At 46.3% G+C, this 16741-nt stretch overlaps 1 protein-coding gene across 1 annotated transcript in view; it reads right to left on the reverse strand.

Annotated features, from left to right (window-relative positions):
- The window catches only part of LOC119974370 (protein unc-13 homolog A-like), a 237256-nt gene that overhangs the window by 101448 nt on the left and 119067 nt on the right, over window positions 1-16741 (reverse strand). The window contains exon 5 of the mRNA XM_038813159.1: window positions 6435-6558. Within this exon, the coding sequence (XP_038669087.1) occupies window positions 6435-6558 (124 nt within the window). The remainder of the gene's footprint in view (window positions 1-6434; window positions 6559-16741) is intronic.

Raw genomic sequence — 16741 nt, forward strand, 5'->3', positions numbered from 1 at the left:
GACAGAAAACAGATGTTAGAAATAAATGGAACACGTTAGGGTTGGCAGGCTGTAACCAGTGGAGTACCGCAAGGATCAGTGTTTGGGTCTCAGCTCTTTAAAATCTATGTTACTGACTTAAATGAGGGAACCCAGGGTAATTGTATCCAAGTTTGCTGATGATACAAATTTTGGTGGGACAGATAATGGAAAGCAAGGTTGAGTGAGTGAATAAGAGCATGGCATATGAAATACAATGTGGCAAAGTGTAAAGTTACCCACATTGGTATGAAAAATGAAAAAGCAGAATATTTTTGGAATGGTGAGAGACTGGGGGCTGTTGTCTATCATCTCAGAAAGTTAACATGTAGATCCAGAAAGCAATGAGGAAGGCAAAAGATATTAGCATTTTTAAAAGATATATTAATTAGTAAAGTGGTCTGGGGGCAGCACGTTGGCACAGTAGCTAGCACTGCTGCCTCATGGCGCCGAGGTCCCAGGTTCGATCCAGGCTCTGGGTCACCGTCCGTATGGAGTTTGCACATTCTCCACATGTTTGCGTGGGTTTCGCCCCCACAACCCAACGATGTGCAGGGTAGGTGGATTGGCCACGCTAAATTGCCCATAATTGGAAAAAATGAATTTGGTACTCTAAATTGCAAAAAAATAGTAAAGTGGTCTTACTGCAATCATACAGAATATTGTCGAAGCCACAGCTGGAGTACAGTGTGCAGTTTTAGTTCCCTTAAGAAGGGGGGGGGGATACAATGAAGGTTCACTAGACTGGTTCCGGGAATGGGAGAATTGCCCTTAGAGGAGAGATTGTGCATTTCAAGTCTGGAATCTCTGGAGTTTAGAAGAATGATGGATGATATAATTGAAATATATAAATTCTTAAGGGGTTTGACATGATAAATCTGGAGCAAATGTTTCTCCCCAGCTGTTGAATCTAGAACACAGGGTTATAGTCTCAGAAGAAGGGTTCAATCATATGGATTGAGATGAGGAGAAATGTCTTCATTCAAGAAGTTTGAAACTTTGGAATTTCATCCCCAGAACACTGTGGATGCATAGTATATTCAAGACAGGAGTCAAAAGATTTTCAGATCCTTAGGGAATTAAGGGATACGGTATAGTGTATGAAGGTGAAGTTGAGGTAGAAAATCAACCAGGATCTTGTGGAATGAAGGAGGAGTCAAAAGATTTTCAGATCCTTAGGGAATGAAGGAATACGGGTATAGTGTATGGAGGTGAAGTTGAGATACAAAATCAACCAGGGTCTTGTGAAATGAAGAAGAAGACTTGACAGGAAAATAACCTCATGATGAAACTCAAATAATTATCTTCTTTAGTTTGCAGATAAGGAACTCCAATTCCCAATGAACCTCAGATATCCTGTATGCGCTAGCCAGGAAATGGCCGCATATACACAGTTCAGAGTTTTACGTTCTTCGGGCCAGAACTGGCCCCATGCAGAAGGGCAAAGAGAAAACAGTGTGAAGAAGCAGGTCAGATTACCCGATACAGAATGCCATACACAGTCTATCTCAACCAGCATGACACAGGAGGAAGACAGAGAGAAAGTTCCAAATGTGGGGAGGGAGGCAGGGTTATGACCCAGGAGGCAATCCCAGGTAAGGGATAAAGACAGGGATCAGAAATAGGTCCTGTCAAATTGAGGTAAAAGAGAAATAGTTTAAAGAAATAGCTGTTGGAAACAGACATAAGTAAAGTGGGCTTGAGAGAAGATCCTAGAAAGCGGCCAAAGTTTGGTGGCTCCAAGGTGAAGGCCAGTGGGACAAAGGTACCCCTTTGGAGCAGTGGTATTCTGCTTGGCACAGCTGAAGATCTGAAATTGTGCTTGCAAGGTGATGCTTGCTTAGAGATCCAGGGGAAAGGAATCTCAGAGGACAAGATAGAATCCCTAAGTGGGTCGTTGTTAAAGCCGTCCAAGAGGGAGCGGCCTCTGCAGAGAATTCTGAGGCAAGATCTTCAGGTGTGGAGATTGGAAAGCCTCGTGAGAAAGACAAAGTTTCAGGGTGATTGGTTGGATCGCAATGTGACAAACATCGAGATGGGCTGTTGAAACATCCATGGTATCTCTTTGGCTCACATCTGCCGTCTGTTGAGTAATGTGATGTGTCCGACCACAGTTCGCCTGTTAATTCACAGGTACTTTATACTTACCCTGAATGTTAATGTTTAGTACAGATAATGTCAATTGTTTTTCTTTCTGACCTTGTAATTTTCTTTTTTGTTTGTTCAAAACCCGTGGAATCTGCTAGCTTTATTCGCTTGGTAAGTGCCTTGAATCTCAAACCTCGTCTACTTTAAACAAAACGTTATTGGTCCCTATCCAGATCTCTCTCTCCAACCCAGGAGCTGGAAAAGGATCATTGCAGCTTATTCCTGCTCCTATTCCCTATGTTTTTAACATAAGGAAAGCAAGAAAGCAAGCAAGAAAGAAAGAAAGGTGTAGAGGCAGTATTGATGTGGTTGATGGCGATCCAGTAAAGGGGCTCCCAGCTCCATTCACACTGAGACTTTTGACCATCATTCCACATAGATGGGCAATTCAATAAGCAATTCATAAACCCATTTCAGAAACTGATAAGCACCTCACAGTCTGTGTTGAAAGTTATTGGTTTCTTCCCAGCTGTGAACAGGGGAAGACTAAACACAAAAGCATTTACACAGGCAGGGAATCAAATTCACCTAAGACTGGCATCAATTTCAGAAGCTTTTATAAAGAACAATAGGTTAGACATGCTAGAGAATATTTAGACATCACCTTGTTTAAGTAATCAGTTTCACTAATGTGGGGACGCAAGATGTGATCTTCATTTGTATTCTTACTCAAGGATAAGGCTGACAACGTGGTAGGAATCCAAAAGTTGTGTCGGTCAACTTCTGCCCCATTTACCCAAGTTCTCCCATCATTATCAACTTGGGTAGAGATGTGAGAGGGTAGATAGAAAGCCTTCAGTTCCTGTATGTTTCATGTAGCAGGCGATTAAACTAAACTAAATATGACATGAATCTGTGGATTTATCGAGAATGCAGTGGACACCGGAACATGGAACAAGTTCAAGGAGGCGATAGATAGGCACACGTCGGCCGGCGTGGGTCGCGAAGGTCGGCCGGCGTGGGTCGCGAAGGTCGGCTGGGTTGTGTCCTAAAAGTTGGCCAGTTGGTAAAAATGGGTCCCCGGAAAAAAAGTTTGAAGAACACTGCTGTGGGTGCACCTAAACCTCATAAACTGCAGTGGTTCAAGAAGGCATCCCATCATCATCTTCTCAAAGGCAATAAGGGATGGGCAATAAATGTGGATCTTGCTGGCAATACCCACATCCCATATGCTGAATCGCGCCCATGGTATTGTGTATTCATGTTTATTCCTAGTTTGAACAAGGTGACTTTAAGAGTCCGATCATGTGATATTTGATGACATCATCAGCCGTTTGTGCAGGCAATGGGTAGCCTATCCTAACAGTCTATAGAGTAAACACCTTTCACTATGTTACGATGATGGCAGCGCAAACTCATGCATTTTAATTGAGTTAGAGCCATTGCTCAAATAGCAAGTTGAGAGAATTCAGATAAACACCCTGAATGTTCAGTCACTGGGATGCTGCAGGGAATTTCTTTGCCCTTGTGTTTTCAACCTGTGTTGTTTCAGTATTCTAGTGATTCCTTCTTGTCATTCCAAAATAAACCTATAACAAAAGAGCTCAGACAAATGCAGAAATTGATAACGCACGATGATCAGAGTTGCCAACTCATTCATGGATTTAAGTGGCCTGTGGTTTTGGACTTCCACCAGCCAAAACATTTTTTCCACATTTATCCTATCAAATCCTTTCATTATCTTGAAGATCTCTCTCAGCTCACTCCTCAGCCTTTCCTGGTAAGTATATCCTTTTGGTTCTGGTACCATTTTTGTGAATCTTTTGGAACTTTCTCTGTTGCCTCTTTATCCTTTTTATAATACGGATAACTGCATCGTTCCCAAGTATTATCTAATGTCAGTTCAATACAAGTTTCACACAATTTATTTGCTTTTCCACTCAATCCCTTTAGAAAATGAACTCCAGTGCTTGATTTGCCTCTTTTGTTTTATAAACAGCCTATTAATATGGGGGTAGCACGGTAGCATGGTGGTTAGCATAAATGCTTCACAGCTCCAGGGTCCCAGGTTCGATTCCCGGCTGGGTCACTGTCTGTGCGGAGTCTGCACGTCCTCCCCGTGTGTGCGTGGGTTTCCTCCGGGTGCTCCGGTTTCCTCCCACAGTCCAAAGATGTGCGGGTTAGGTGGATTGGCCAGGCTAAATTGCCCTTAGTGTCCTAAAAAATAAGGTTAATGGGGGTTGTTGGGTTACTGGTATAGGGTGGATACGTGGGCTTGAGTAGGGTGGTCATTGCTCGGCACAACATCGAGGGCCGAAGGGCCTGTTCTGTGCTGTACTGTTCTAAAAAAAAATATGTCACTACTTGTAATGATCAATGAATCTGCACCCCATTAACGTGTGTTACTACTTGTAGTAACTTGTGAATTTGTGCCCCACTATTGTGTGTCATTACTGTGATGAATGTAGAAATTTCAGATATATATATATTGTATTATATGTAGTTGGAGCAGTAAGGGTTAAAGGTGTGTGTATGACAGCTGCAGTAATCTTTTAAAAAGTCCTGGTTTAAAAGACAGTCACTTTGGTTACAAGGATCATTAAAGCATTGTAAAGAACGAAGAACAATACATCACAGGAACAGGCCCTTTGGCCCTTCAGGCATGTACCGGTCATGATACCACCCTTGGCCAAAACCCTCAGCACTTCCTAGTGCCGTACCCCTCCTATCCATGGATTTGTTGAATTGCCTTTTGAACGCTGTTAATATATCTGCTTCCACAACCTTCCCTGGCAGCACATTCCAGGCACTCATCACCCTCTGTGTAAAAAACCTGCCTCGCACATCTCCTCTAAGCCTGCCCTACGGACCTTAAACCTATGCCCCCCTAGTGACTGACCCCTCCACCTTGGGACAGCGTGCCTGCCCATCCATTCAATCCATGCCCCTCATAATCTTTACCTCGATGAGGTCGCTCCTCAACCTCCATCGTACTAATGGAAACAGTCCGAGTCTATTCTGCCTCTCCGCATTGCTAAACGTTTAGTCTAATGGAATTTTGAGTATATGAAGAAGGTTCCCTGGGGGTAGATAATTAGAGGCATTGTGTTTGGCCTTAGTAAGATGATGTAGTTAATGGTAAGAGACAGGGGTTGAAGCAGTCAGGTGTTGAGCTTCATTTTTGGGTTTAAGATCAGTTAGAGATTTGATTGTGTACAGATCAGTAGCTTTTCTCAAAGCAGTTTAGTTCAAACAATTTTACCTGTGAACATAAGTTTCTGAGAAGGGTGGCAGATTAAACAGTGGTTTGACACAGACAGGAATCTGAAAACTGGTTCCTGAAGATTCTCTCTATCTCAAAAGTTTATCCAAGACATCCCTTTGTATCAAGAATTCCTGGGTTGGCTAACTGAATTTTAAACCGGATTTTGACCTGAGATGGGTTTTGCTTGAGTGGAGGTAAAAGATAGCAATTAGGATTTAGTGTGTCGTTGTCATTGGTGAGCACTCTATATAAGCTTTTTTATATTAAAGTTAGTAATCCTGTGTTAGTAATAAAGTTTGTTTTAATATACCCTCTATTTGTGCTTGGAATCACTCCTGGAGCGAAGTACCCTTTTCTCAGTCATGTAATTAAAATAAAATGTTGGGAGTTTCTATCCGGTATCCTAGCAACTGTCTGGATCTGGTCTGGGGTCATAATACTACTTGTAGTGATTGGTGAATGTGTACCCTATTAATGTGTCACTACTTGTAGTGATTTGTGAATTTGTACTTCTAGGTGCACTTTCTCCTCCACGCACTTGGACACTCGTTATCCAACAAGTGGCTTTATTCTTCCTTGCAAAATACACCAATGCAATTATATCTATATTCACAGTTATTTGCCGTCTACATGCCCATTCTGCAAGTACATTAATGTCTCCATCCTTTGTGTTAGTTATAACAAACTGAGTTAGGGAGGCACGGTGGCACAGTGGTTAGCACTGCCGCCTCTCAGCTCCAGGGACCCTGGTTCAATTCTGGCCTCGAGTGACTTGCACTTTCTCCCCGTGTCTGCGTGGGTTTTCTCTCATTTCCTCCCACAGTCCAAAGGTGTGTAGGCTAGGTGATATGGCCACGGTCAATTTCCCCTTAGTGTCCAAAAGCTTAGGTTAGGTGGGGTTACTGGGTTAGAGGGACAAGGTGGGGGCCTGAGAGGGTTGGTGCAGACTCGATGGGCTGATGGTCGCCTTCTGCACCATAGTGATTCTATGATTCTTAGCCCAATTTTGTTTATATCTAACATTAATCAATTTTTAAACAGGAAAGCAAAACTCTTTACTCACCAGCAGGTAATTCAAAGTAGGCATCCAACAGGATTTCATGGAACGTTGGATCTTTTGCACCGCAAACTTCATCGCCATTTGTAAGAACTTCAGAGTTCAAAATCCACCAAATCCCAAGCCCTTCCTAACAAAATATAGGTACAACTTTACAAATCAGGACATTATTTTTGAACTTTAGTTAATTTAGGAATCAGGAATCAGACTTACTTATGATGTTGTAGATAGTCAAATATTATTGTATAAAAAGTTCTATCTACATTATCTCAATTGTGCAAATTCACAGAAAAAATCATTTTTGTAATCCGAAAGAAATTATATCTCTTGCAGCATACTAAAATTTACAATGAAGAGGTGGAGACTGTTAACGTGGAACAATTGATTTCAGTAACTTTTAAGATAAAAGCTGCATTAATTTCTTTATTAAATTAGCAGCATGTTTCTTTGAAGGGACAAATCCCCTTTGTTCCATTATGTGTATTGTCTAGTCAATGAAGTCAACCAAAATGGTAATTTCATCCTGGTACACATTACTGTATTTGTTTTTCTATTGTTAGTTATAAATATATATGAGGTACTGTAGAATGTATCTGGCATTCTGAAAAGATAAAAACAACTGAATATTGTTGTTCAGAAACAAAAGAAATCTTAACTCAACCTTTATATTAGGCCCCATCAATCTAACAAAAATAAATATTGGTGGCGGAATTCAGAAACTTGATGCTGGGACTGAATCGGTGGACTTCGACGAAAATTAAATTGCCGCCGGACCCAGAGCAATTCATGACCCGTTAATGGGTTTGCACCGGCGCCACATGGACCCCGAGTGATTCCAATAAAGAACGGTGTTCGATTCACCAGGGTCGGGATCAACACTCGGGAGGCTGACTGGCTACAGCCGCATATTAGCACTCCATTCCCCACACACACTCATCCCAGCCAACAAGATAGCGGCACAAAGAGCAGCACTCTGGTTTGTGGATGCAGAGATGGAGACCTTGCTGGACGCCGTGGAGGAGAGGCGAGCCATCCTGTTCCCCAGGGTGGAAAGGAAGCTGCCAACAGCCACTGTACAACAGGGCCTGGGCACAGGTGGTAGAGGCCGTGAGTCCCTTGTGCCCCACTGCCAGGACCGGACAGCGGTCTGAGGACGATACAGACTTCCTGTCACAGCTGTCTCCAACACCCTCTACCATCCCAGAGACACTCCCCTTGGTTGGACACTTTATTGAAGAAGCTCCTGGGACACTATCTGTTGCAGACGACACACTTTTTAAAAATAAATTTAGAGTGCCAAATTTGTTTTTTCCAATTAAGGGGCAATTTAGCGTGGCCAATCCATCTAATCTGCACATCTTTGGGTTGTGGGGGCGAAACCTACGCAAACACAGGGAGAATGTGCAAACTCCACACAGACAGTCATCCACAAACCTGGGACCTCGTGCACACCACACACTTGCTGCAGTACCTCAGGTGGTGGTAGAAAACACTGAGGGTGCAGCCTATTGGAGGAGCCCAACCGCCTTCAGGGGTAGGAGGCAGTGCCAATAATGAATGCTACCCAGGCCACGGGGATGGTGGGGTGGGGGCATATGCCCAGTGTCACTCTCGGCAGGGTCGGCAGCCCACAGTTGCGCCTCTGGGAATATGCCCTACCTCCTCTCTCTTGCTCAGCAGCCACGGTGCCTATTTCGCCATTTTTAAATCCACAAGTGAAGAAGTGGAGCATCGTGGTTGCCCCGGAGAATAACAGGAATACTGGGCCAAGCCCATTAATGATATGCCAACGGCATTTACCGTACGCACGGAGTAGAATGTATTAATGCCGCTGTCGAGGCACCTGAGCATTCTGTCGGGCGCCTGGCACCAGCCACTATTTGTGCCTCGCACATGTTTCCCCATCCAATCATGCTTCGCAATTCCGGAGTCACTGGATGGAGAATCCCGCCCTGGGTCTTTCATCATGCACAAACTACAAATTTCAGACTTGTTGTTGTGCATGTATGTATTTGTATTAACATATTAACATCTAATTGTAAATAACAGTCTGTTAAATATTCCAGTCTGTAAATCTCTAGTTAAGTTGGCAGCATGGTGCAAAGGTACAATACATTGAATAGCCCCTCTAATATCCAGCTCAGTAGCAGAATGGAATAGAAAAGTAATAGGAACAGAGCCAACTATCAAAACAACCCTAAACTGTAAGAGAAAAGTGTCAGAACCAGGTAGATAAAACCAGCTATCATAACCAATGAAATATCCATAATTACTTTACACTTAGACTTACAAAGAAATATTTTCCTTGTACCAAGATAGGGAGCCTCACTCCAATACCATGGTAAAAGTGCACTATACAGCAAAATGTGTAATACATATATTCATTTTTACAGTTTTCGTGAGACCATGTAGAAGAAATTCTACCTTTTGTAGGGTAAGGTAACATGTCGCTTTCAGCCTCAAAAGGGGAGGTGGTGGTGTAGTGGTATTCTCACAGGGCTAGTAATCCAGAGGCCCAGAGTAATGCTCTGATGGTTGTGGGTTAGTGAAATTTCAATTAACTAAAAATCTGGAATTGAAAGTCTGAAAGGGCAGCACGGCAGCACAGTGGTTAACACAGTTGCTTCACAGCTCCAGGGTCCCAGGTTCGATTCCCAGCTTGGGTCACTGTCTGTGAAGAGTCTGCACGTTCTCCCCATGGCTGCGTGGGTTTTCTCCGGGTGCTCCGGTTTCCCTCTCACAGTCCAAAGATGTGCAGACTCGATGAGCCAAATGGCCTCCTTCTGCACTATAAATTCTATGATAATCGTGAATCAATTGCTGTTTAAAAACCCATCCAGTTAACTAATGTCCTTTTAGGGAACAAAAATCTCTGCCACCCTGACCTGGTCCCCAGACCCAGACCCACATGTCAACCACATGGTTGACTCTTGAAATGCCCTCTAAAATGGGCTAGCAAGCCACTCAGTTCAAGGGCAATAATAGGGATGGGCAATAAATGCTGCCCCAGCCCCGGAATGAAATTTTGTTTTAAAATCAGCCATCGCAAAAATAACCCAGCAAGTAAGTTTTTAAAATTAAAATCCATTTCTGCCAAATTTAATCAGCTTTTTTTAAACTGAAGAAATTCTTGGGATATAGAAAAGGAATATGATAAATATCACGCATCTGGAGCTTCAGAAGGAATTTACTTGATGAAGTGGATCACAGGAGGCATGCCACACAAGTTCAGTTGTATAATATGCGGGGAATGCAAGAGAAAAAAACTTTATGGTTAAAGGGTATTGCCCAGATGGGAGATACATTGAAAGTTGGTTTTCGTACACTTCTGTTCTCAATTTATGATTGACGATTTGGATTAGAAAGCACAAGATTGTAATTTGCCAATAACAGAAACACAGGTGATTTTGGTCCACTGTGGAAAAAAACATGGGGCTAAATGCAGAGAACTGAAACATGAGCTAGTGCATTTTGGAAGGAAAGACAGGCAGTAGGAGCATACACTGAATGGAAAGACATTGAATGGTATGGCTGAGCAGAGTCACTCAGTGGGGTTCAAATATATAATGTCCCGCACGTGTTAAATAGCACCTAAGGATTTTATATATGGGGAAATTGGTACAAGCACAAAGAGGCGATGATAAATTTGCACAAGGCAAGTGTTTACCATATACAGTTAGAAAGAAGTAGGAAGTTTTCAGCTCTAAGGTTTCCCAACTACTGTTAGCAGAAAGCAATCTTTTCAGTGCTCCTGGCATCACTGCAGAAACAGCCAATACTTCAGCTTTTTATGCAAAATAAAAGTGGTGGGAAACATACGTTGATCATGACTGAAATCATTGTTACGCATGTGCACTAAAACAGCAAGGAAAGCTCAGAATTTGTCACCCCAAGTAATACCTGACAAACAGATTAATCTCATTTGCATCTAGAACTACATTAGAATCCACTTAATCAACAGTAAGGATCACTGAGGTTCGGGTTTTACGGTCATAGAATCATAGAACTTACAGTGAAGAAGGAGGCCATTCGGCCTATTGAGTCTGCACTGGCCCTTACAAAGAGCGCCCTACTCTACTCACGCCCACGTTTCTACTCTATCCTCGTAACCCAGTAATCCCCACTTAATCTTTTTGGACACTAAGGGCAATTTAGCATGGTCAATCCACCTAACCTGCACATCTTCGGACTGAGAGGGGAAACCGGAGCACCAGTAGGAAACCCACGCACACATGGGGAGAATGTACAGATTCCGCACAGACAGTGACCCAAGCCGGGAATTGAACCTGGGACCCTGGAGCTGTGAAGCAACTGCGCTAATCACTATTCTACCGTGCTGCCACAAGTTGGTTGAATAATACCATGATGATTTTACGCAAATGTTTTTTTTTAAACTTGTATTTACATGGCGCTGTACACAGGAATATATCAACAAAACTTTAAAAATACAGTCCCTGTTGCAATTGTTAGGATATCGGACCAGACTGCAAATTTGTTAGGATTCCAGGCAAGAACCCCAAATGGTTTTTTAAAAAAAAATAAATTTAAAGTACCAAATTCATTTTGTTTTCCAATTAAGGGGCAATTTAGCGTAGCCAATACACCTACCCTGCACATCTTTGGGTTGTGGGGTTGAGACCCACGCAGTTATGGGGAGAATGTGCAAACTCCGCATGGACAGTGATCCGTGGCAGGGATGGAAATCGGGTCCTTGGTCCCGTGGGGCAGCAGTGCTAACCACTAAGCCTCAAACAATTTTTCTATTTGTGAAACTGTGAGAAAAGGAAACTTCATCCCAGGAGTGTTGACTATGACCAAGAGGTTTTTTTTTTGTTAAAACAAACTTTAATTTATATGCAGAATTAACCACATTACCATCAAATAAATAGCTTTACAATTATCAATTAAACAGTTCTTAAATAAAACGAAAACAGGTAACGTACTATCTACACCTACCATTGATCCCAATATAGCAACCCCAATACATTTCCCCCTATACATTTCAAATGCCATATTTCAAGTTAACATAACAGGTTTACTTGTGGTCTTCTGTGTAGATACTTTTGGAGAGAGACCCTTTCAAGGGCAGATCAAGCACACTTCTGTCATTTCAGACTCAAATCCTACAGCAAATTGCTGTTCAACTTAAAACATTCTAGCATCCTATTAAAACATTCAATAGGGGTTATTGGGTTATGGGGATAGGGTGGAAGTGATAGCTTAAGTGGGCTGTGTCATGATATGTAAACATCCAACCAATGAACACTCAGAATGGACACAACCAATGGGCTGTCAGGACACTCAGAGGTGGCATCACCACAAGGGGGTATGACATAAACACTATAAAAGGGATGAGGCACTCACGCCCTGCCACTTTCCACAGACAGACATCTAGAGAGATAGACAGGGTTATTTAGCAGCATCACACCCCAGCACGTTTCTTACAGCAAGCTGGTACAGTTAGACTAAGTTACTACAGTTAGATTAGCAGAGAGTCAAACTCATTTGAAAACTGTGTTAATAGTTCAATAAACACGTTGAACTCATTTCAGAGTCTGGAGCACCCTTTAGTTAAGACTGCAAGTAGCAGCCTGTGTTATCCGAAGCGGCAATACACAACAGGTCAGTGCAGACTCGATGGGCCGAATGGCCTCCTTCTGCACTGTATGTTCTATGTTCAGACTGCAAAACAGACCTGGCTCCTCCAATAATTACATCATCTGTATCACATCAAGACGTCACATGGCCTGCTTAGCTCATACTTAATACAATCCTCCAAATTATCTACTCCAGGGAACCATCAAAAATATAAAGAATCATCCATTCGCCCTTTCTCTATAACCCAAGTAAGTGGCTGTAATGAATGATTACCTCACACCTTTACAACATCTTAATTACAGCTCTAGTAGACACACTGCCTGTATATATCTCAAACCAGGGGTTTTAATAACATTACTGCAACAGAATGTAAAATATAATATCCAACAATTTCTACATTCATCACACAATGTAAGAAACATGGCCGCCAATTTGCGCACAAAAAGCCCCACAAATAACAATGAGACAATACCCCTAATAATCCGTTTTCATGATGCTGATTGAGGGATAAATATTTACCAGGACACCAGGGATAACTTCCCTCTTCTTCGTTGAAATGGTGCAGTGGAATCTTTAACACCCATATGAGTGGGCATATGAAGCGTCTGGATAATGTCACATCTTAAAGATAGCATTGTTGAAAGTACCGCATACAAGTTACGCCTAGATTTTTCCTGAAGTTGGGTATGTGGCGCTAACAATTGCAGTCAAAGACGAGAGACAAGTTCAATCGAGGCTTTATTGCTGTGTTATGCTATTCCACCGGCTGCAACTGAAGACTAGGGTCTGAGTGACTCACACGCTTATTTATACACAAGCTCCCTGTGGGCGGAGCTAGCCGGCAGGGGCTTACCGGAGGAACCTGTATTACAGGTACAGCCATACATCCCCCTACTGCAAGTATGCATATCTACAGTGGTTATCACCACATTCACCACCTGTAAAAAATGAGTCTGGCGGGAGTGACGTGTAACTATGATACAAAGGATGATATATTTACAAAAGGGTCCAAACAAAGAAAACCAAGAGTCCATCCGGTCAGCAGGTTACAGGTTGAGCCGAACCGACGGTCGAATGTTCCACTGTGATCGGCGTAGCTGTGGTGGCGACGTCGGTGCAGGTGCTGGCTGCTGGCGGGATGACTCCGAGAGCGAGCCGCAATCTTCCGTGTCCTCCAGTGTGGGCAGGGGGACGAAGGATGGACCTGGTGGGGACGAATAGGGGGGCGCCGGGGAAAAGGAAGGTGGCGCGGGGGGAAAAAGGGGCGTGGGCATGGGATCGGCACCTGAGGGAGCCAGGTCCCGAAGCGAGACTGTGTCCTGGCGGCCGTCGGGGAACTCCACGTAGGCATACTGAGGGTTGGCGTGGAGAAGGCGGACTTTGTCCACCAGGGGTTCCGCCTTGTGGTGCTGGACATACCTACGGAGAAGGACTGGGCCCGGAGTCGTGAGCCACGTCGGGAGCGACACCCCGGATGCAGACTTCCTAGGGAAGGCAAAAACATGTTCATGGGGTGTACTGTTAGTTGCGGTGCACAGTAGTGACCAAATGGAATGGAGCGCGTCAGGGAGGACCTGCTGCCAGCGGGCGGCTGGGAGGTTCCTGGACCATAGGGCCAGCTGGACGGCCCTCCATACCGTCCCGTTCTCCCTCTCTACCTGCCCGTTTCCCCGGGGGTTGTAGCTGGTCGTCCTGCTGGAGGCCATACCCCTGCTGAGCAGAAAATGATGCAGCTCATCACTCATGAACGAGGATCCCCTGTCACTATGGATGTAGTCGGGGAAACCGAACAGGGCGAAAATGGAATCCAGGGCCTTGATGACGGTGGCAGACGTCATATCCGGGCATGGGATGGTGAAGGTGAACCTAGAAAATTCATCGACCACACTAAGGATGTAGGTGTTGCGGTCGGTGGAGGGAAGGGGCCCTTTGAAGTCCACGCTGAGGCGTTCAAAGGGGCGGGATCCTTTCACCAGGCGTGCGCGATCTGGCCGGTAGAAGTGCGGCTTGCACTCGGTACAGACCTGGCAGTTTCTGGTGACTGTCCGTACTTCCTCGACGGAGTAGGGCAGATTGCAGGCTTTGATTAGATGGTACAAGTGAGTGACCCCCGGATGACAAAGGCTCTCGTGCAAGGCACGGAGCTGGTTCACTTGTGCGCTGGCACATGTACCTCGGGATAGGGCGTCTGGGGGCTCGTTGAGCTTGCCGGGGCGATACAAGATCTCGTAGTTAAAGGTGGAGAGCTCGATTTTGTCATTCTTGATCCTGCCCCGCTGCGTGTTGTTGAACATGAAGGCTACCGACCGTTGGTCAGTGAGGAGAGTGAATCTCCTGCCGGCCAGGTAATGCCTCCAGTGACGCACCGCTTCAACGATTGCCTGGGCCTCCTTTTCAACAGAGGAATGTCGAATTTTGGAGGCGTGGAGGGTGCGTGAAAAGAATGCCATGGGTCTGCCTGCCTGATTCAGCGTGGCGGCAAGTGCGGCATCTGAAGCGTCGCTTTCTACTAGGAAAGGCAGTGTCTCATCTACTGCGTGCATCCCGGCCTTGGCTATGTCAGATCGAATGCGGGCGAAGGCCTGTTGTGCCTCGGCTGAGAGGGGAAAATGTGTGGGCTGGATAAGTGGGCGGGCCTTGCCCGCGTATTGTGGGACCCACTGGGCGTAATAAGAAAAGAACCCCAGGCAGCGTTTGAGGGCCTTGGGGCAGTGGGGGAGTGGAAGCTCCATGAGGGGGCGCATGCGGTCAGGATCGGGCCCCGGTAGTCCGTTTTGGACTACGTAGCCGAGGATGGCTAAGCGGTCTGTGTTGAACATGCACTTCTCCTTTTTGTATGTGAGATTAAGGAGAGATGCGGTGTGGAGGAATTTAGAAAGGTTGGCGTCATGGTCCTGCTGGTCATGGCCGCAGATGGTGACATTGTCGAGGTACGGGAAGGTGGCCTGCAGTCCATACCGGTCAACCATTCGGTCCATTTCTCGCTGAAATACCGAGACTCCATTCGTGACGCCGAAGGGGACCCTACGAAATTGGTACAGACGACCGTCTGCCTTGAAGGCAGTGTAGGGACGGTCCGATTTACAGATGGGGAGCTGGTGGTAGGTAGGCAGATTTCAGGTCAATAGTAGAGAAGACCCGGTACTGTGCAATCTGATTTACCATATCAGAAATGCGGGGGAGGGGGTGCGCGTCGAGCTGCGTGTACCGGTTGATGGTCTGGCTGTAGTCCACGACTATCCTGTGCTTCTCCCCGGTCTTAACCACTACCACCTGTGCTTTCCAAGGGCTGTTGCTGGCCTCGATAATACCCTCCCGAAGCAACCGCTGGACTTCGGACCTAATGAAGGCCTTGTCCTGGGTGCTTAACCATCTGCTCCTGGTGGCGACGGGCTTGCAATCTGCGGTCAGATTGGCAAAGAGTGAGGGAGGCTCGACCTCGAGGGTCGTGAGGCCGCAAACGGTGAGGGGAGGTAGGGGTCCGCCGAATTTGAGGGTGAGACTCTGGAGATTGCACTGGAAATCCAGGCCTAGTAAGAGTGACGCGCAGAGGTTGGGGAGAATGTACAGACGGAAATGGTCGAATTCCACGCCCTGTACAGTAAGTTTAACCAGGCAGAAACCCCGGATCGGGACAGAGTGGGAACCGGAGGCGAGAGAGATCTGCCGGTTGGCGGGATGGACCGCAAGGGAATAGCGCCTTACCGTGTCCGGGTGAACAAAGCTCTCTGTGCTCCCAGAGTCGATGAGGCAGGAGGTCACGTGTCCGTTGACCAGCACCGATGTGGATGAGGGTGCCAGGTTGCGAAAACGCAACTGGTCGAGCATAACGGAGGCGAGTAGCGGGCGATCAGAAGTCGAGTCAGATGAGTCCAACGAGGAACGGTAGCGACCCGTGTCCCCGTCCTGGGAGGACAAAATGGCGGCGTCTGGCGCACCTGTGTGGGAGAAGATGGCGGCGGACAAAATGGCGGCGCCCATGGAGCGCACGTTGTGGGGTTGGGACAAAATGGCAGCGCCCATGGAACGCACATGGCGGTGGGGGATGAAGATGGCGGCGCCCATGGAGCGCACGTGGCGGGGGCGGCGAAAGATGGCGCCGCCCACTCATCGCATGTGGGGTCGGGGAAAGCGGACGGCAGGGCCCATTGTGTGATCGGCTGAGGCGAGGGGAACGGAGGCGCAATAGCGGCAACCATCCGGGACTGACACACCGCTGCAAAGTGGCCTTTCTTGCCACAAGCTTTGCAGGTCGCGGTGCGGTCCGGGCAGCGTTGGCGGAGGTGCTTCTGCTGACCGCAGAAGTAACAGTGGGGACCCCCAGGGAGTGCGATGCGGCGAGCAGTGCAGGCGTAGTGTGCGGGGACGGCATCTGGGGGGGGCGGTTGCGGGGTCCACGAGGGGTAGGACGGGTGGGCATGGGGGGGCCGTTTGCGGGGTCCACGAGGGGTAGGACGGGTGGGCCAAGCGGCAAGCGGAGTAGGTTCGCGCACTACGAGAGGTGGCCGTCATGGAAAGCCCCAGAGTCTCACGCATGAGTAAGTCAGAGTGTTCCGTGGCTGTGAGGGCCCGGCAATCGCAGTCTCGTACCAGAGGTATAAGGTCCCTCCAGAAGTCCTCAATCGACTCACCCGGCTGCTGGATGCGAGTAGAGAGTTGATGCCTCGCAAACAGGATGTTCGTCGACGGTGCATAGTTCTCCTTGAGCAGTTCCA

Source organism: Scyliorhinus canicula, chromosome 12, assembly GCF_902713615.1.
Source record: "Scyliorhinus canicula chromosome 12, sScyCan1.1, whole genome shotgun sequence".
Classification (NCBI taxonomy): domain Eukaryota; kingdom Metazoa; phylum Chordata; class Chondrichthyes; order Carcharhiniformes; family Scyliorhinidae; genus Scyliorhinus; species Scyliorhinus canicula.